The sequence below is a fragment of the Stegodyphus dumicola genome, chromosome 11 (assembly GCF_044657685.1).
Source record: "Stegodyphus dumicola isolate Sdum_Otavi_A_Nest chromosome 11, ASM4465768v1".
Taxonomy (NCBI): Eukaryota; Metazoa; Arthropoda; class Arachnida; order Araneae; family Eresidae; genus Stegodyphus; species Stegodyphus dumicola.
In genome coordinates this window covers 67,379,585-67,401,397 of record NC_140778.1, presented here as the reverse complement: position 1 = coordinate 67,401,397, position 21,813 = coordinate 67,379,585, and the positions used below count along the sequence as shown (strand labels likewise).

General features: G+C 33.2%; 1 protein-coding gene across 2 annotated transcripts; it reads left to right on the top strand.

Annotated features, from left to right (window-relative positions):
- The first annotated feature begins 16,299 nt into the window (after nucleotides 1–16,299).
- LOC146994065 (uncharacterized) lies at nucleotides 16,300–21,746 on the top strand. Of its 2 annotated transcripts, none has more exons than XM_085826791.1 (3): nucleotides 16,300–16,535; nucleotides 18,385–18,527; nucleotides 19,381–21,746. In XM_085826791.1, exons 1-3 carry the CDS (start codon nucleotides 16,427–16,429, stop codon nucleotides 21,259–21,261), a joined length of 2,133 nt encoding a protein of 710 aa, XP_085682917.1. In that variant the 5' UTR covers nucleotides 16,300–16,426; the 3' UTR covers nucleotides 21,262–21,746. The 2 variants fall into 2 exon arrangements, with proteins under 2 accessions (XP_085682917.1, XP_085682918.1); XM_085826792.1 differs by lacking the exon at nucleotides 16,300–16,535 and adding an exon at nucleotides 18,614–18,728 and having other exon boundaries at nucleotides 18,389–18,527.
- Nucleotides 21,747–21,813: the final 67 nt, after the last annotated feature.

The window sequence follows — 21,813 nt, the reverse complement described above, 5'->3', positions numbered from 1 at the left end:
ATTTTACGCGATTTGTCACCATAATGCACAAGAAAATAATACAAGCATTTGAACTGTATATGTTAGATATTTTAGACTTGTAAAAATAAAGGCTAGCGTATGCAATGTCTCTATAAACCTAGACCTGTGAATGTGTTACATTGTAAAACAAATGATAGTAAAGAAATGCAAGTTTGAAAATTGAAGTGCACAGCGAATGTATAAAATATCGAACAAAGAACTACGCATAACACCAATGGAGAGTATAAGTTCTATACGCTGTTATATACAAGGTGAATCTGAACAAGAGAGCAAAACTGTAGGGGCTGATAGAAGGCAGCTATATGAGCGATATTCGTCATAGAATGTATGGTGGGAAATCAAGCAGTGAGAAGTTACAGGGTAGTTTTTCACTGCCATAATTTACACAAGAATGGGAGGAGAAACTTCAGAAAACATTTTATTAACAGAATGTGTTCATAGAGATTTCTCAAATTTCTCCAGCAGAAATGCAGGTTTCACACCTGCGGGATAAGGATTGATGCATATTTGCGAAGACAGCAGGCATTTCCCGAATATCGCCAGCAATAACGGCGACTAGCCCCATATTGGTTTCAGTGAGGCACTTGTAGATTAGGCTTTTCATATGGCCCTACAGGAAATGTCCAAACACGAGAGATCCGGAGACCTTGGTGGCTAAGTTATGGGACCGCCTTGACCATTCCCTTGAAATTTTTTTTTCGCATAAGCAGCAATCCACAGTAGAAAATGCCGTTCGGTGAGAGGACAAACCCTTTTTTGTACCATTTATTTACAATCCAGGCCCACCAGCGGCCAAGCGGTAAAGTGGCTGAACATTGGTAGTTCGGTCCGAGGTTCGAATCCCGCGAACGGGCTGGTTGCATGGGTGTTTTCGTGGTTTTCCCCATGTGTAACATGTGTACGAGCCAGTCCTCCACGAAGAAAAGAAACTTAGAAAGTCCTCCACGAAGGCATTCCTCCCCTTAGGCAGATAGCCCTCGAGGCTTTGCCGTAATTAAATAACCTAACCTAACTTTTACAATCCACTTAGCGGCTCGCCGTTTGAGTTCCGACCATGCATTCTATGACGAATAATGCTCGTTTAGTTTCCTTCTATCACCACCTGAAGTGTTACCCTCTTGTTCAGATTCATCCTGTATAAATTAGGCTATTCCTAAAAGACATAATTGGTCAGAAATTCCATTAATTAAGTATAATAGTAGTGCATGAGTCAGTGCAGTCCACTTATGGCCACGCATGAATTACTAACGACAGATATATCAGTCAATTAGTAATTACAAAGTCACATTATGGACATCCTATGAATGGCTCCAGCTGAATGTAAATCCAGAAAATGTAAATTCATTCACTTGTTGGATGGGAAAAAAATCAACTAGTACCTTCAAAATATCAATGCCCTAATCGCCTATGACTGGAGCTATACCTGTCCTTCATAATGCATACGAAAGTCATATGAGACAAATTGTTATTTATATAAAATTATACATTTTACCGGCAAAGTATGAAACGCCGGCATGCTATAGAATGCCTAGGCATTGTATATAATGTCGGACGTTTTTAAGCAAAGTAAGAAATATGAGAATTATTTACATACTTTTCCTAGGCATTCTATAGAATGACAAATGCTGTTTAGGCAGAGTATGAACAAAATGTTACGATAAGGCTATAATTTAAAAGATATTCATGCCTAAAAAATATAAATGTTGTTTTGAAAAATGAATGAAAGAGTGCCATTAAAAAACTGTTATTTGAAATACGTAAAGAAAAAAGGTGAGATGATCTTGATACAATATATTTTCTATCTAGCTGAGATCGGCAATCAGTAAAATCTACCTGACAACGGAAATTAAATTCAGAAACAATCATCAGCTTCACATCAACGCCCTTTTAATATGTTTTGTTTTTTTGTTTTTGTTTTTATTGTTTTCTGGCAGGGCTCACAAAGGTGGTTTTACAGTTCAATATCATTATGTGTAACGTTATTGTAATTTGGTTGAAAATTCATTCAACATTCTGTCACGTCGTCCATGTGCTGTACCCAAATGAGTTTTCATGAAATACGGAAAATAACTCAGCTTCCGTGACATAATACTGTATAGTATTGACGCTTTCTTTAACAGGGTAAAAGATAAACTTTTGTTTTCCATAAACATCACATCTTAGCAATTCAGCAGCCAATAGTCCCGTGGTTCTTTCTTGGTACTTTGCCTTTTTTACGTCATTTATTAACTTCTGGTGAGTAGTTTCGGTTCTTCCAAACGAATCGGAATGTATTTCATACTTTGCCGGTTTGTCATTTGGCATTCTATAGATTGCCTAGGAAAAAAAAATGTGTCAAATATAAAACTTTTCATACATTGCCGGCTAGGTTTAGGCATTATATACAACGTCTAGGTATTCTATAGAATGCCGGATTTCAAACTTTGCCGGTAACATACACAATATGTTGTTATTAAAGAAAAAGTGTATGTAACATAATTCAAAGTTATATGCACTGAAATGTATTATACAGAAACGTTAGTGTGAGTGAAACAGCCTTTGTTGGTTCATATAAGGAATTACTTCTATCCATCTTGTCTAGAGCTATGAATATCTTAACAAAGGATTCACACTTTACCTTGTACATTCATTACGTTAGGTATTTTTAAAAGCAGGGAAGATGAAAAATGAACAACACCTTCGCCGGGAATCGAACCGCTGACCTCTAGAATACGCGCCCAGCCTGCAGACCACCACACTACGAAGGCATGCCAAAAAGGCAGGAGACATACATTATATACTCCCCCTTTTAAAGGGCGACTGGGGTTTTTTAGGGAACCCAATTGCCAAACCCTGAGTGTGGAGAATCATCATCCAACACCCTTTTAGTTCGGGCGCCACTGTAGAGATATTAGGCGTTTTTGGAAGCAAGCAAGATTTAAAATGAGCAACGCTTTCGCCGGGAATCGAACCGCGGGCATCTGGAATACGCCCCCAGCATACAGACTACCACACTACGAAGGCATGCTAAGAAGGCAGAAGAAATACCTTATATAACTACACCATGAAGGCAAGCTACAAAAGCGGGAGAAATACCTTATAACATTATAGTAAGAAAACATCCAGCCTTAACGAAAGTTTCCCGCTACCGCAAATATCGTCTGCGCAAACAGCTCGCGTTGTCCTGCTCAATTTCCGGCATTTGAAAGAAATAAACTGGCTTTAGCACACTGTGCTGTGAAATTTGTAAAAAAAAACATCATTAAGAACGAGGTGTCTGACATGGAACTATCGCGTTACCAGATTAGAGCCATCATTTACTTCCAGTTCTGTTGTAAAATGTCAGCTGCAGAATGTCACCAGTTGATGTGTACAGCTTTAGGTACTAATGTTGTATCATATGACACTGTGAAGCTTTGGTACCGAAAGTTCAAAAAGGACTATGACATTCAAGTAGGAAAGCGGTCTGGCCGGCTTACTGATGCTGATGAGGCTCGCCTGCGAGAACTTGTGGAAGAAAATCAGTATGCAACCACTAAAGAGCTTGCTAAGGAGTTGTGCGTTAGTGCCATGTCCATTAGTTGCGCTATGCATCGCATAAACTTGACATACAAGTTTAGTCGGTGGGTGCCGCATGAGTTGACTCAAGCAGATAAGGAGACGCGTTCAGGCCTACACTAATCTGCTCGAATCTTAACACAAGGACAAAATTCTGGACCGGCTTCATCATTTGTGCTGAAAAAAGTATTTACTTCAACAACAGGGACCGAAAAGGGGGTTAGTCTGCGCCCGGTGAGCCCATCAGCAGCGTCGCAAAGCAGAATTTGACTAGCAAAAAGATCACGCATTGTATCTGGTGGGACTGCCGTGGTATTATATACAAAGAGTATCTGGAAAAAGGTAAAATCCTCGACAGAGTAAGGTGGGCAGCGTGATGCTAGTCCTCGCTGACGCTGCTTTCAAGGAAAAGCGTCGAACTGAGTTCAGGCACAAGAAGGTAATGTTCCATCAAGATAATATACGACCATATATGTCTGCATTCACCGGCTGGACTCTCTACGGACTCAAATGGGATCATTTGCCACACCCACCATATAGCCTCGACATCGCTCTTTCGGACTTCTACCTTTTTTTTTTTTTTTACCCATGCAGCTACATTACAGAACGTGTATGTATATTCTTTGGCTACATCTTGTTGGTACTATCTTCCTTCCTGCACAGAACGTCTGAAATGAGGTTGATCTGTTGTTGGACTCATGACCACTGTTCATCCAGTGTCTGGGCCGAAGGCTTTGAAAAACTACCAAAACGCTGGCAGAAAATCATAGATTTGGGTGTGAATACTACCCGCACTAATACTGCATTCATGTTTTTCTTTCCTAACTTTATTAAGAACGTTTTTTTGGCAGAAACTTTCGTTACAACCAGATGTCTGTTTTAATTATATGTTTTAGTTTTTACAAAACAGAAAATACAAACTGTGCATAAACACATTTTAAAATTTAAAAAAAAAATCACAAAACATCAGAGATGACGTTTCCTGCAGGATATTAGTCATAAATGCCAGACCTTTTTAAAATTTCCAGTTTCGGAATTTGTTAAAAAAAAAAAAAAAAAAAAGCAGTGTTTTTGCAAGAGGGTTATACATATTTAATCGCCAAATGTTTCATTTCACATTAGCATTGCATTGACTTCTGTTCTTGTAATATTTCAGCTATTTCCACAACACAATGCTATTTCTTGAAGGCTGTAAATAAATATACCAATATACAGTGCTTAAATTGCAGCGGAGCCTGGCTCCGGTACTTCTTAATTTTTAAGATAATTTACAATTCGAGCCGGAGAGCACCAGAGCTCAAAATAAGAAGGTTGCGGCACTTCATTTACATAATTAAATACCAATTTCAGTAGAAATTTTATCTCGAAAATTTTATTTTTAGCAATGAAATTATATTAAAAGTTGCTTATTAAATTTTAATTTATCTCTTTACATTTAATTTTAAGTATTTAATTAGTTTAATAAATAATAATTAATTATCTGATAATTATCAATTAAATTCTAATTAATTATATAATAATTATTAATTACATAACAATTTATAAACATTAATTAAATAGCTATTAATTAATTTGATAATAATCAAATTGTTAAAATTATTAATGAGTTTAATAGTCATTTTATTTATTTATTTAACTCTTGTTCCTCTTTGCTGACATCTTCCATAGGGCTCTGGCACTTCTAATTTTAGAAATAAAGCCCTGCCAATATATCAAGAACTGTAAAATACTTTACTTTTAGGAGAAATAGGTATTAGAATAAAAAATCCTTTAACTTTTGATATTTTATTTGAATTTTCGGAACCACACAGAGTATTAAGTTAACATTTCCCAGACTAGTATAAACATATTTTTAATTAATTTTTGAAACTTGAAATTGTCAGCTATCATAATTCTGCATTAAAAATATGTAAAACATGGATAATTGTAACTGAAGTTTATTATGGTTCACTACAAAAAGTGAAATTATGCAGATTAAGGATATTTAGTGAAATGACGGAAAATTCTGGGTAGAAATTAGCCATATGGATATGTAAATAGATTAAAAATTGTTTTAATGTTGCATTTAATTAAACGAAGAATATTTTTTTTAAAAAATTCCTACATATTCATTTTTATTCAAAATAAAATTCCTCGCATATTGAATATCTAAATTTTTAATTAATATATATTCTGTTTTTATTAAATACAACGTATAAAGTACAATCACATTCTCCATATAATTTTACTTGATATTTTCAATAGAACTTTCAATAGAAATACCCATTTCTAGCATAATTTCTAATACACACACAACAATAAACAGCCCAAGCATGCAGATACCACATGTGTATTTGAACACAGAATTGTATATTTAATCGTCATTTCGTTAAACTCACTGGTTGTAAAAATATAAATATTAACTACATTAGAGCTTTTTCTAATTAAATTTATTGTTTCCTTTAAATGATTCTTCTTATTATTATATATGAACAGAATAATACCTATGAACCATAATAGCCAAATAATTGTTCTTCCTGGCTTTTGTCTGTCATTCAAAAGCAGCCATTGAATCCATGTATGTTTCTCCGTTTCAGAATTTTGCTTATGCAAACAAGCATTTAAGTAATGCTGTGAGACAAATACTGAATGAAACTCTATTCTGACATACTTTATGTATAATATTCTGGCTAACAAAATAATTAAAAAATAAAATTCCTACTAATATTTAAACACACAATTTTTGCATTATAATGCATTAATTAATTATTGTAGATTAGGTATTAAAACAGATGGTACAGTGTGCATAAGCATGTAATTTAAATTGCAATTGAATATGTCTATGCATAAAGCAAATAAAATAAAATTTAGTACTTAAAATCAGTTTCTTCAAGATTCCTGTCAGATGAGTTACTATTAATTATATTCTATCCATCTGCCTAGATAATATTTGCTCAAAATATCATCAACCTTTGATTCATACTGAACACCTGGAAACAATGCTCAATAAATAATTTTTTCAAGTAATAAAAAATGTACATATAAATTTTTCTAAAATGCATAAATATTGAACACCTAACTTGCTGGATCTTAACTTGATAGACTACATTTGGGATGTCATGGAGTGGAAGCTCAGAGCTCAAACACCACCATATGTCAGAATACCTGAACTTTGCATGACCGCTGCTTAGACATTGGGTACAACCTCTCTCTCCAGTCATCAAACAAGAAGTTGTCGCATCCATGCTGAGATGAGTTACAGCTGTTTTGCAAACCAAAGGTCGTGCAATGCGTTATTGAGTAGGTGGTCATAATGCTTTGGTTCTTCAGAGTAGACTTTCCAAGGTATTTTAAAAATAACATACTACACAGTTACAAAAACATTACACAGTCAGCCCATTTGTTGGAGTTATACTTAAGATAAATGACTAGTATTCAGTGATTTTATTTTGTCACTCACTTGTCTGCAAAATTTCCTAGAAAAAACCACTGCTTCACACTTATGAAAGAACAGCTCATTATGCAAACTTTTCGCAGCACTGCAATCACAGGAAAAATTTATACTGAGGACACTATAGTTAAAGACCTCTTGTCTGTTAAAAAGGCAGTACAAACACATTGTTTCCTTATTTATGACTGTAAGCAATAACATTTCAGAAAAATGAAAAACCTTGTGATAATATATGCACCCACAAAGAAGTTGCAAACTCACTGCCGAATATGGAGAGCATTTGCATACTTGTTGTACAATGATGTTTTTTTTTTGTTTTGTTTTGTTTTTTGTTTTGTTTTTTGTTTTTGTTGTTGTTAAGATAATGTGGAAATGGAGACCATTTTCACAATAGGATTGCACTAAAATTACATTAAAGAGCAATCAATCAAAAAAAATTTAAAAGCAAAAAACATCAGTAATAAAACATTTACTCATTCAAGAAATCTCAGTGCTGATGTCCCAAATAATCAGTTATCAGATTTTTGTTAAAAACCATCAGAGGACTTCAAAAACTAGTGCCCTGTACAACTTCCACACACATGGGCAATAGCCAAAACACACATGTGCTATGTGCATACCTAGGTTGCCATACAAGGCTGTTCCTAGGCCATTGGTTGCCCGCATACTTTCCTAAGATTGCCACCCCAAATTTTTTTTTAAAGTGCTTAATGATTAAAAAAATTTTTATTTCATGCTCACTAAGCACTTACATATGATAAACTGTATAAAATGTACTTGCATATGACAAATATTAATTTAATGAATTTAAAATATTTAGGCATAGTATCATGAGAGTCCAGCCGTCCTTGATTTTGGCTGCCTGCATACTTTTGCGCGCTGCACCCGTTAGGAACGGCAATGGCCATATAAATACTTTTTGGTGAAATCACGAGTTTCCACATAACCATTATCGCAACACACTGCTTTACCTCATGAATACTTTTTTGTGGCCTTTTGGCAGAGGACTGCAGATAAATACAGTACAAAGTCCATAATCCAGACTCGTCGGGACTGCGGCGATTCCGGATTAGGTGTTTTTCTGGATTATAGATCATAAATTTAAATCTGGTAAGATGGAAGAAATTATACAATTATGATCTAAAATTAGCAATTATGATCTAAAGGGTATAATTTACAAATAAAACTTAATATTTATTTGTTTACCTTATTAAACATTTCTTCCAATGTAAGTTGTTGAAGTTGCTTCGTTTTTTTTTATGCTAATACTTTCTCTTCAATTCTATAAACAGACATACAGTCAAAAGTCGTTAATCCGGACTCGTCGGGACTTCGGCGATTCCGGATTATCGATTTTTCCAGATTATAGATCATCAATTTAAATCTGGTAAGATGGCATGCAGAAATTATAAAATTAAAAATATGAAACCGTAATTTATGAAATAAAGAACAATTATTATCTAAAGAGTATCAAAATTTAGAAAAAAAAAGCTTAATATTTATTTGTTTACATTAAACATTTCTTTCAATGTAAGTTGTTTAAGCTGCTTTGTTTTATGTGATAATACTTTCTCTTTAATTCTATAAACAGACATAATTTCTTGTTCAGTTACAAAGTTCCGCTCTTCAAGTCCTATAATTGCTGTGTCGAGAATATCGACTAATTTGTCAATCGAAATTTTTTCATTTTCAATACCCTCTGTGTCACTTTCTTGACTATCGGAAGTGAATTATAATGACGAGGAATTTGATTTAAATCATATCAATGACAGAGTACATCAAGATGAAATACTACATTTAGTACGGAATTATAAGCCAAATAAAATAAAAACATCTGCCCTGAAGATAAGGATAGTGCTGACAGATCAACTTCCAATTAATTGTGCGCCGCGGCATCCCCCCCCCTCGCCGCAGAGCAGCGTGAAATTGATAAACAGATTTCGGAATGGTTAGAGATATGCCTTTATCCATTTTTTGCAGCAATTTCACTTTTTGTTTAATGGACTTCGAAACTTACTTTCGTTTTGTAGATCCTTTACATATTAGTAAGTACATATTGAAAATTCTATTTGACATAATGAAAGTTCAAGCTTACTTTCATAAAATTGCTCTAACAGTTTGCAAAAATAATAAGCCGTATCCAATTCGAAGATTAAGGAACAACGCAATTTGCAATATTAACTGAATTAGGCAATTTTAGCTTAGCTTATACCGTCCGTTATACATTAAACGCGCATGCGTAAATGTATTATGCACATGCACACATGCATATTCACAGCCGTAAAGGTCTTACGCGCATGCGCAGAAAGTTTGTAGCTTTGAGGTCCGGATTATAGATCATTCCAGATTATGGGTGTCTGAATTAACGAATTTTGACTGTAATTTCTTGTTCAGTTACAAAGTTCCACTGTTCAAGTCCTGTAATTGCTGTGTCGAGAATACCGACTAACTTGTCAATAGAAATTTTTTCATTTTCAAAAACCTCTTTGTCACTTTCTATCGGAAGCGGGTAAACGCTTTACGTGCATGTGTAGTGGACGTGTGCATTAAATGCGCATGCATAAGTTTGTGGCTTTGAAGTCCGGATTATAGATCATTGCGGATAATAGACGTCCGGATTACAGACTTTGTACTGTATTGCTAAAAACTTTTATGCTTATAATAAAAAATTAACACTGATTAAATAAAATGGTGATTCCTTCATAATTGTGATAAACGCCAAACTTGTTGATTGTTTTTATCTGGCGCAATTTCGTTTCCATTATGGTTTGCAGCTGCATCTTTTCCTCGTTCTGCTGGTAACCTCATCCCCCCCCCGGTAAATGCATTACTATTTTTTTTTTTTTTTTTTTTAATCATGTCATGCATTCCTTGCTGCTGAATTTCAGGATATCTGCTTGGTTTGGAATATTGCAATCCAAAAGGAGTGTAATTAAATTCCAAACAAAAGTTGGGTTAACTCCGTCCACTGAAATAGATGTGCAATGCTCAAAATGCTCAGTGCAAAATGTGTGTTAATGTGGATAAAATTAAACAATTGGGATGGCAATAGGTGTATAAGAATAGAAATACTGCTTTTAGATGTAGTAGCACAGTGAATCCCTTGAATAACACCTTCTTTCAGGAAACCAGAATACCTTTTAGGGTAAAATTGAAATTGTCTATAACATTAATTTTCAGTCATATAACTGCACGGAGAAAAGAGAGGGAAGAAAGCAGCACTAATGTTTGCAGGGAAATTTGCAAAGCTATCCCTTAATAGTCACAAAATTGGAGGTAAAGGGAAAATAGTTCTTATTGATGAGCTGTTTCTAACTCTCTGGAAATATGAGCGTAGCCGAACAACAGAAGGCATGACAATTGTTGCTTTTGGTATTTAGGGTGGGAAAGATAAGAAATGCTTGTTAGTTGAAGTAGATGCTAAGAATAAGAGGGATCTACGGCCATATGTGAAATATTATTGCCATGGAAACAAGCGTTTTTTGTACAGATTCTGTGAAACAATCTTCTGAGATTGAGAAACTTTCTTGTAACGGTATTCATAAAAGCACAAATCACAGGAAGCGGGGAATTAATCCATGCTGAAGACACATCAAATGTTATCAATGAGCAGGAAAACCAAACCAAATTACTGAAAAAAATCTAGAAAACAAAATTTTCTCAGAACTCTTTACATCGCTTGATGGCTGTGTTCTTCTACCAGAGCTTCAGCTGGATAATTTAAATTCGGATACAGAGAGAAAATATTTAGATTCTTGCAGGATGTTAAATTAGACTACCCAGGATATAGAAAGGCACCACTGAAATTGAAAGTGATTAATACCCCAACTATTTTAAACCAAAGGCATAGAACACCTGATGCCAAAAGAATGTGCTAACAAGTCCTCCGATTCTAATGATGATGACATTTTTTATGACACTGGGAATTGTGATTAGTGCTATTCCTGTTAATTAGGAATTAAATAATTTTGTAAGTATGTTAATAGTTCCCAAGATAATGTTTAAAATTTCACCATTTCTTTTTTCCCATTTTTATTTATGATGTACTTACCTTGAATACATGAAAATTTCTGATGCGGGTGAAGAAATAGTTGGTATGTATTATTTTTCTAGTTTCGTGTTTGTATTGTATTCAACGCCCATGTTCATTTGGTGACATGAAATTTCACATGAATGAATGAAAACAACTTGGTGTAAACTTAACTCACTTATGGAATATAAATCAATAAAACAAACCAATGAAAATATAGTAGTATACTTCAATGAATTAAATGAAATATATTTTTTTTTAATTTGACAAAACCTATTTATTTTAAGAAAACAATTTTGCAAACATCTGTTGAATATAATTCCAGAACAAAGCATCCCTTTACATAAAATCACTAAAATTGTAACAAAGTGCCAAATATGTCTGGCTTCTACATATTTCCAACGTTGCATTACTATAAGCTGGGGTCGTTTCACCTGTGAATTAAATAATGCTTCTGGTTCTTATAATGATAATTTGTACCAATGTTTGAACACTAAGCACACATTGCAAGCTGAAACCGAGACTTTTTTTTTTTTTTTTTTTTTTTTTTTTTTTTTTTTTTTTGTGGTCTATATTTTAGGGTACCCCTTGGATTATTGCTAAGCTGTTTTATTTATGGTAACCTGAATATTTCAGAATACATATTATGATGTGATTAGTTGTAATGAATGATTGTGGTGATTTTGATTGTCGGAAAAATATTTCTCAGGGCTTATTTCTACATTGGCTGTCGGTTAGGAAGTACATTGCTTAATTCATGCTTTACATCATAAAATGGGTACCATTGGTAAGATTAATCTGAAGTTTCTGTACGATTTGGAACAAATAGGAAAGAAACCATTGATTGACTGGTGTGGAAATGATTTAAAATGCCTTCATTCACCTCTCAGTAAAATACGCAGTGACATTTAAGGATTCGGAGACTAGAGCTTATATCAACTCTATGGAAGGTACGTGGGGTGTAATAAAAAGGGATTTTTGAAAGAAATGCCACCGGCAGACAGAGGATATTTTTGTTCTTTATATTTGTAAATTTATGTGGCGACAGCAGTACACAGATTTTAGTTCAGATAATTTTAAATAGTTTTGGATGCTGTTATGGAATTTTGTGAGCGACACACCAAAGACACAGAAATTTTTAAATAAGGTTAAATTCTTTTTTTCTGTTTTATTTTATGTTTTAATTATGTTTTGGATGCTATTTTACTTAGGAGGGTGTTGCATGTAAACAGGAATGGTGGCAATTTTCACCAAGGGCTACTCTGAAATATTTCTCCCCCCTCCCATTTTTTTATTTTGTACACAAATCTTAATGATTATTAAGTAAGTGTAAAATTTTTAAAGTTAAAAATCAAGTTTCCTTCACCATTGGATTAAAAAAAAAATACATTCTTACCTACATGGAAGTGATTCATTTTTCTAAGTGACTTCGTATACACTTTACATATATAAAACTAACTTCATTATGCAAATGTACAAGAATTGGATTGTGAAATTGTGATAATACTTCTATTTACCTCTTCCCATATCGGCTCTTGTGTAGAATTGGGTGCCTCTTCGATTGGCGACATTTTTTTTTTTTAAATTTTGGTGATGAAACCTCACTTGTGGTTGCCACGATAGTTTTAACTTTGTTTTAGCTTCCCAATTTTATTTAAATGAAAATAGATTGATGTGTACATGGACATATTTAAAGCAGTGCACAATGCCTAGTTTGTGCAATTCTAAGATGTTTTTTTAAGTAAAAACAGATCGATGTGTACATGGACACAGATCTTGTGCAATTCTTTGACTTCTTATTTTGGTTTTGTGTAGCGGCCATCTTGAAACTGTGCCTTCCTGGCGGCGATCTTGGCGTCAAAAAAGAATCTCCAATAAACAAGGGGCACTCAATTGTAAACTTTTACCCCAATATCATATATGGTAATTTTGCACTAGGTTCTAAGATGTTTTTTTAAGTAAAAACAGATCGATGTGTACATGGACACAGATCTTGTGCAATTCTTTGACTTCTTATTTTGGTTTTGTGTAGCGGCCATCTTGAAACTGTGCCTTCCTGGCGGCGATCTTGGTGTCAAAAAAGAATCTCCAATAAACAAGGGCCACCCAATTGTAAACTACCCCAATATCATATGTGGTAATTTTGCACTAGGTTTCATGAACATTATACATTGATATCTTGGATCCTGGAGTTGGATAACCATGGTCTTCAGTATTTAGTCACAGTAAGTAAAAGTTTCTAGTCAATGAGTTTACAATAGGTATGAGGAACACACTTCAATCATTAATCACAGTATGCATATGACGATTAAATTTAAGGCTTGCTTCATAATTTCAGTGTTAAGTGTTTTTAAGTGGTAACATGCTATGATCCACATAACACATTTTGGTAGGCAACAGATGAAAACATTTTGCTAAAAGTGTCTTGAAAACCGTTTGCCCAAAAGAAAGACAAGACCTTATCTGTTAAGAAAATTAAGCTTTGCTTGCAGATAATACAAGCTGCATATTTGTGGTTGTGGCATCAGCAACACAGTCTGAAACTGATTTTGTAAACTCAGAATGTTATACATGCAATCTTAATTAAATATATTTCATTTCTGGGCATTCTTAACATTTATGGCACAATTATGAGGGAGTTTCACTTTAAGAAAGAAGGTAAAACATTTCAACCTGCAGTGTTAAACAGGATGTCACAAAACAGTATATTTCATATATCTGCACTATTTAGAAAATGTTATAAAAGTTTAAAGGATGCAAATTTAGGAGAAGGGGGAGAGGAAATGCAAAACCTTTAAAAATATCTAATTCTGAATATTCAATGCAAATATTTTTAGTCAGCCTTCACATACACTGCTTTAAACGTCTCTTCCATACAAGCATTTCTAATATAACTACGATAACAGACCATTGCTTAAAATAAGTAATCCCATAAAATAACTCATGTTGCATCGCCGGCAGACTATATGGCATCTGAAGCAATCTCTGCATATCATTAATTTTGTCACTGAGCATCTCTCTAAATTCTAATAATTTTACTGCCCCTAAATTTTGCCTGCTAGTGCAATTTAAACACTTGAAGTCACATAATGAGATTTTTGTACTGCAAGTACAAATCCTTTCTGTATTAGTATGTAAAGCTAATCTAACTTTTTCTGACACTCAGTGGCGTAGCTAGGGTGGGACAAGGGGTGACATCTGTCCCTGGACGCAGCATCTAAGGGGCGCCAAATTGATGCTACAAGTTTTAGAATGAAATGTTTTCCATTCTTGGAACACAGAAAGGGGCACAAAATCTTTAGTTGTCCCCAGGCGCTTAAAACCTTAGCTACGCCTCTGCTGACACTACAGAAGATTTCTTCAAGTATATAAACATGTCTCTTCAAATTCGTCGATCCAAATGATTTTTACTTAAGTAACTCACAAGATTTCTCACATATCGCCATTTCAATCATCCTACTGAATGAATGACTTTTTACACACATCATGCATATGGTTCTTCTCCTGTGTGCATACACATATGTTTGTTTAAATGACCCTTTTGTCTAAATGACTTGTTACATATTTCACACACATAGGGCTTCTCTCCTGTATGAATATGCATGTGCCTGTTTAAATTACTCTTGTGTCTAAATGATTTGTTACATACCTCACACATATGACTTTTCTCTCCTGTATGAATAAGCATATGCTCTTTAAAACTACCATTATGAATAAATGACTTGGTACATACATCACACACATAAGGCTTTTCTCCTACGTGAATAAGTTTATGCTTGCTTAAATTGCTCTTTTGATTAAATGACTTATTACATAATTCACACACATACGGTTTCTCCCCCGAGTGAATAAGCATATGCTTGTTTAATTTATCCTTTTCTCTAAATGATTTCTTACACAGCTGACAGAGATGAGACTTCTCTCCTGTGTGTATAAGCATATGCTTGCTTAAGTTGCCATTTTGTCTAAATGACTTATTACATACCTCACATGCATAAGGTTTTTCTCCTGTGTGAACAAGCATATGCTTGCTCAAAATCCCCTTTAGTCTGAATGACATGTTGCACACTTCACAAACATGTGGTTTCACTACTGTGTGTAAAAGCATATGCTTGATTACATTACTTTTTACTCTAAATGATTTGTTGCATATTTCACACACATGCGGTTTTTCTCCTGTGTGAATAAGCATATGCTGGTTTAAATTAACCTTTTGTCTAAATGACTTGTTGCATACTTCACACACATGCGGTTTCTCTCCTGTGTGAATAAGCATATGCTTATTTAAATTTCTCTTTTGGCTGAATGATTGATTGCATACCTCACAGATGTGAGGCTTCTCTTCTGTATGAGAATGCATGTTCTCTTTTAAAGTATTGTTTTTTCCAAATGATTTGTTACACATCTCTTAAAACACAATGTTTCAGTCCTGTGTAGGTAACTGAAGATGACAGCCTGATATCATAAAACGTAAGGAAATTTTAATCAAACAAGTTTTGGGTTACTTCAAGCTAGCTTTCACACATGATTATCTTCATGTAAGTAATATCCACAAGACTCAATACGTCATTAAACATTAATTTGCTATATTTTACACAAATATGATTATCACTGACACATTGCTGACACTGACATTTATGAATTTATGTAGTTTGAACAAACTACCAATTTAAAATTTTACTAAACATTTTCACATTTAACCGTGCACAATTTGCAAAGTATAATGCTGCACAGAATTTTAAAAAACATATGTACTGATTTGCCATTATATCTGCTAATATAAACATTACACCACCACGTTTGGTGGGTGGTTCCAAAAGCTGTATCAAAACAAAGTCTAGGGCTTTCGTCATATTCTTGGGTATGTAAGCAGCCGCGACCATGAGTTGAAACGCGCATGCGTCATTTGGACCGATTTATTCCCAAAATAAGGTGGAAGGAGCCTGAGGTGGATGGATACAGCTTTGGATGGAATCAGGGAGGAATCATTTGGTTGGGATTTTTTCCCTGTTTATATCCACGGCGTTCGAAGGCTAGTGATCTAAGTAATAAGCTGTTCATCATTTGTTATTACCCGTTTTATTACATTGTGTTTAATTTTGAGTATTTATTTATATATTAGTAAATAGTTTTTCAAAAAAATTTCAATTATTTCTGTAAGTATTAAACAAACAAAAAAAGCGCGAAAGACTATTGATGACATCATAACTCGATGATATGCAGACTTTTCTTTTTCCAAGAAATGAGAACTTTCATGTGACCTTTCAGGTCGCCGCTTTTTCGGATGGCCTAGAGTCTCCTTTTCCCATCGATAGAAAGACTTGTGTCAACGATAGGGGAATGGCCGGTTTATCGATTACGAGTTTCAAAGTCCGTCTCGTGTATGAACCTTTGTGTTTAGAGGCAAAATGAATTTTGCGAAATCTTGGAGCGAATTTAAAGAAATACTTCGCAGACACGAAGTAGAAACTGTAACAAAATATGTTTACTACTATGGAAAGTCATTCGATAAAGAGAGTAAGTAATTTTTGAAGATGTAATGAGAGTAAATAAAAATCCTCTAGAATGTAAATGCTTTCTTTGGTTGTTTAGTTGATATTTGGCCATTTTGTTCCAAAGAACTTACCAGCACTAATTTGTATTAATTTTATTGCGTAAGATCTAGTTGATGTTGCGAGATTCGGTCCAAGTTGAAAAAAGGGTTTATAGACGTTCATATTCATTAATTTTGTTGCATAACGTGTAATAGCGTTATGTTTGATTTTTATTTGGTTTCATTGTCAGGTATTGCATGTTTTTTTTTTTTTTTTTTTTTTTTTTTAATAGCTGATGCTTCACGAAACATTCCGTACTATATTAAACATTAAACAAGATATACCGTGTTAGATTTGAAAATTTTTATTGTTGTTTCTTGAGAAACTCGACAATTGTCTCGATGACTACTATATTTTTCATCCTATTTTAGTGTATGAATGCAGTCTGTTGATTTGAAATATAATCATTTAATAGTCTATAAAGAAAATCCATTCTTTAGTTTTATCATTAACAACATGTTTCAAAATAACCTTATAATAAACACTACCAATTCAAAAAATATTCTGTTTTATTTTCAGGTAATAGTTCACCATAAAATTATAATGCATTGAAATATCAGGAAGTTATAATAATAAAGATATTGAATTTTAGAAAACAGGAAAGTTTTCTGAAATGTATATATATATTTCTTTAGTGATGTGATATATATATTTCTTTAGTCTATGAATGCTACTTATCTTGTGTGTAAAATCACATTACTGTCTATTTTGACTCTTAGCACCAATGGACTAGCAGATAAGATAGCTGAATACTGGATGTTTGATCAAGGTACAAATACTGTTGAATGGATTAGCTGCATGGGAATTTCCCTGTTCTCCTTATATATAAGTGAATACAAGACAGTTTCCCATTAGACCTTCTCAAAGGCATCCTTTTTGTGTAAGGCAGCTAGCTCATTCTATACTTTACCTAGCATATATAATTTTAATATGAGACAAAATGACATAATATTTTTACATAATAGTTTAATGCTTTTAATATCTCTCTATGTTTGCAGTAGGTGCTGCTTAATGTGATTACATTTGCCCATTTTTGATAATATAAGATGATGAGAAAAGTATCTTTTAAAATAGGAATTGAATTAACTATAAATATAACTAGCCACTTTCTTAACATTTTAATTAGGAAAAATAAAAGTTTGTTTATCAATTGTTTACAGTCTTCATTGCAAAAGTTCATTTGAGTAGTCCATAATGTTTCTGAAATTTATTGGACCAATTCTATACCTATAATCTTAATACTTGGAGGGCATCCTTGTTTAAAGAGATTTTGCCAATGTAAAATCTGAAATTGGGCAAAAACGCAAGTGTATTTTGGCAAAGATGTTTTCAGGAATTTTTACCTCCCTTTTGAAGAAGAGGGAACTGTGCTGAAGCCCTTCCAAATCAATAGCTATTGAAAATTCGTATGAAATTAAGTTTTTTTTTTAATTTTATTGTTTTGCGCTTTTTTCTAAATGCTTGATTAAAATCATTTTCGTTCTTCAGTTTAAGAAATTTATTGTATAATATTTTGATTATATTAACCAAATTGAGCAAATAAAATTGCAGCAAATGATGCATTTTTTATGTTTCCATATATGAAAGAGCAGAACTTAGAAATTCAATAGCAATATACACGACATCAGCTGCAATACATTAAGCAGTGTCTACAGTATGTAATATATATAGAGACAGTTAAATGTATAATATGTTTATAGAGATCTGTAATTTCTTTCTTTTAAAAATCAAAGCTTATCAGATTGTGATCTAAATCAAAATTTTCTTTCCAGTTGAACTAACTCCAGATTTACGATTAAACTGGTTAGATGATATTCCCTATTTCCACTTTGGGCGAAAAACCTATGTTTGCCATCAAGGAAAAGATCTGAATAAACGTCAAAAGGAAAATTATGCTAAAGAAAAAAATGAAAAGGTAAAATAACATTGTTATATTTAAAAATTTATACAAAAATATCACCTCTTGGATTATATATATATATGTTTTTTTTTTTTTTTTAGTGTCAAACTGATCATGCTTTTGGTAAAGCATATTCCAAGAACCAGACAACTAAAAAAGTTAATTTGTCCAGCTGTAATTAATGTTACCCGAATGTACAGGATGCCTCAGTTCAAGGTAGAAGTTTATTTAACTTTTTGTTCTAAGATGGTCTTAGTAATTTTAGAGAATTTTTTTTTAAGGAAAAAATATAATTCTGTCACGTATGAGCAAGATGTATTGAAGGTATTCTATGATAAAGTATACATACTTTTTGACATAAAAACAAAAGGTATTTTTAGAGTCACAATGTAAAAAAGAGAAATGATTTTTTGTGTCTCTTTATTCAACATATTTTTCTAAATAGTGTTTTTTTTTTTTTTTTTTTTTTTGGCCAAAAGAGGGTTTTGAACAGTAATATTTTCCTAAATAAATAATTCAGTAATTGACATGCAAATAAAATGATGTTTTCAGGCCAGAAATAAAGGCTTTTTATGCTAATTATATTCTAACCAATTTGCTACAAATAGAAATAAGTTGTTCAAAGTGAAGTTTTATTGGTTATGTTTCTTTGAAGAAGTAATTTGATCTATTGTTATAAAAATGGAAGATCCTTTTTCCAGCTTTTTTTAAAGGAAAGAAATGACTCCTCTTTTTTTTTTTTTTTTTTTTTTTTTTTTTGAATAATTTGCTATGAACAGAAAGTTTTTAAAATTGAACCTTTATCAATAATTAGTTTTAGATGACTGTGCTGGAATTTCTAAATTTTACTGTGATAAATATGTTACAGGTAGTGCCAACCCGAAAAAGAAAGATTATGATATCTCGGAAAATTAAGGAAAAACTAGCCAATAAAGATAGTATTGCTGGTGAAGAAGTTTTCATGTTTAATTTACCTAATAGCCAAGATCATCAAAATCATCTAATGGGTAACATGGCTGCAGTAATAGAACCTATAGATGCTAGAGTGCGGCATTTCATAGCTTCTAAAGTTAAGAATGGAAAATGCAATGCCACTGTAATTGCAGAGCTATTAGAAGTATACGTTTCAACTGAATTGGGAGAAACTGATAAAACGCGCAGACGATTTTATCCAGAAATGGAAGCAATAAGGAAAATAATAAGCCAAGCAAAATCCGATATTAGAACTAGTAAAATTGACCAGGAAAATACAGAAATGTTAATAAATAGCTGGGATACTTCCAAGTGTTCTGTTTTTTTTAGACCATGTACTGAAAATACATATGATGGTACTAAGCCAAATGACTTTACAGATTCAAAACTAAATCTGCTATTTGTATATAAAAGTGAAGAAATGAAAAATTTATATGTCTTATATGGTTCTAATCTTGTTCTTCTCGACGCGACCTATCGAACCTGTAAGTATGCTCTCCCACTTTATTTTTTAGTTGTCAAAACAAATGTGAACTATCAAATAGTGAGCATAATAATTACACAAAATGAAACAGCCAAAGCATTAGAAGAAGCTCTTATAATTATTAAAATTTGGTCGCCTCTCGTTAGACCAAAATATGGGATGGTTGATTTTGCAATGGAAGAAATTACAAGTTTGGAAAATGTCTTTACAGGAATTAAGGTTTTTATATGTAGTTTCCATCGAGAGCAGGCATGGTCAAGATGGGCTTCTAAAAAAAAGAATGCAGTGGTTCCCAAAGAAGAGCTTTTGTGTAAATTACGTGCCATAGCAAATGCTCCAACTCAAGATGAAATGGTTGCAACAATAGAGGTATTAAAATCATGGAAGCAATATGAAGCTGTGAAAGATTATTTTGAATTAACATGGTTCAAGGAAATTGAGAGATGGGCTTTGGCTTACAAACCAAATGACTTATTCATAAACTCGAACAATGGTGTTGAACGCTTAAATGAGGAACTAAAATATAGATATCTTCAGGGATATAAAAACTGTATGCTGTCTGAAATAATTAAGATCTTGGTTGAGAAATTTCTGCCAGAAAGATATAGAATTTACGTCAGAAAAAATCTGAGTATGCTTTCGCAGGCCAGATTATACAATGAACATGTACCAAATTATTTAATCAATAAGCCAAAATGGTTAATTGATCACATAAAAACAAAATTAAGAGCTGCTGAAGTTTATGTGGGTAGTATAAAAAAAATTTCACATGGCTTCTTTAAAGTTTCTTCTGAAACTAAGCATGATGCAGTTTATTCTGTCACGTTTGATGAACAGAAACAACTGTGTCAATGCACATGCTTAGATTTCAGAAGAAACCGACTGCTGTGCAAGCATATTGTGTTTGCTGGCATGAAGTTTCCAGCCTGGAGTTTGGAATGTACTGCAGAATGGCTATTTTCAATACCTATTTTCAAAGTTGATGAAGATTTAGTCTCAAGAAGTATTTCAGGCACCAGAAAACGAAACTATTCATCAACTGAAACTCCTTCAGGTGGAACATCAGATAATTTACCCACCATATCTGAAGAAGCAACGTTGAGTAAAAAAAGAAATTTGATCAATGAGTGCGATGCAAATTACAGATCAATTCGGTCGCTCCTTTGGAATTTAGATAGCGAAAATTTACACAATGTAGCCAACTCTTTGAAGGAGATTTTCGAGTCTGCTTCAAAAACAGTTATGCTAGATGAAAATACTGGTCTACCGCTTCAAATTGAAAAAAAAAATTAAACTAAAAAAAAAAGTAAAAGAATTGTCAAGAAGTATGGTCAACTAAACCTCCATCGCCGTAGAAATACCAGAGTTGGAATAAAGGTGGATATACATAAAGAAACCATTTCAGTAGATGGCCAGTAATTAAAATTAGTATAAAACCTAAAGCAGGCTACAAAGAGCCTTTGGCAAAGGTGACACCCCCACCTCTGAGTGGATAATAGAGTAATCTCGGGGACCTGCATGCCATGGATACACTAATACTTATTTTCAAATAAAATAATAAATTTCATACTTTTAGGATAATCTTAAATACTGAATATTATCATACTTGAAATACTTTAGTATGTGCATTTATTTTCGGATTCTTCAGAATTTATAGTGAAAAAACTGCTACAACTATATACTATCAAATACCAGATTTCAGACAATTAAAATTGACGATAATTCAAAGTATAACATATAAGTTTTGTACAATTCAATAAACATAATACATGTTATTATTTAGTAATATTTATTTCCTGAACAACTTTACAAACACTTATTTGAGAGTCACATACCTTATTTCTA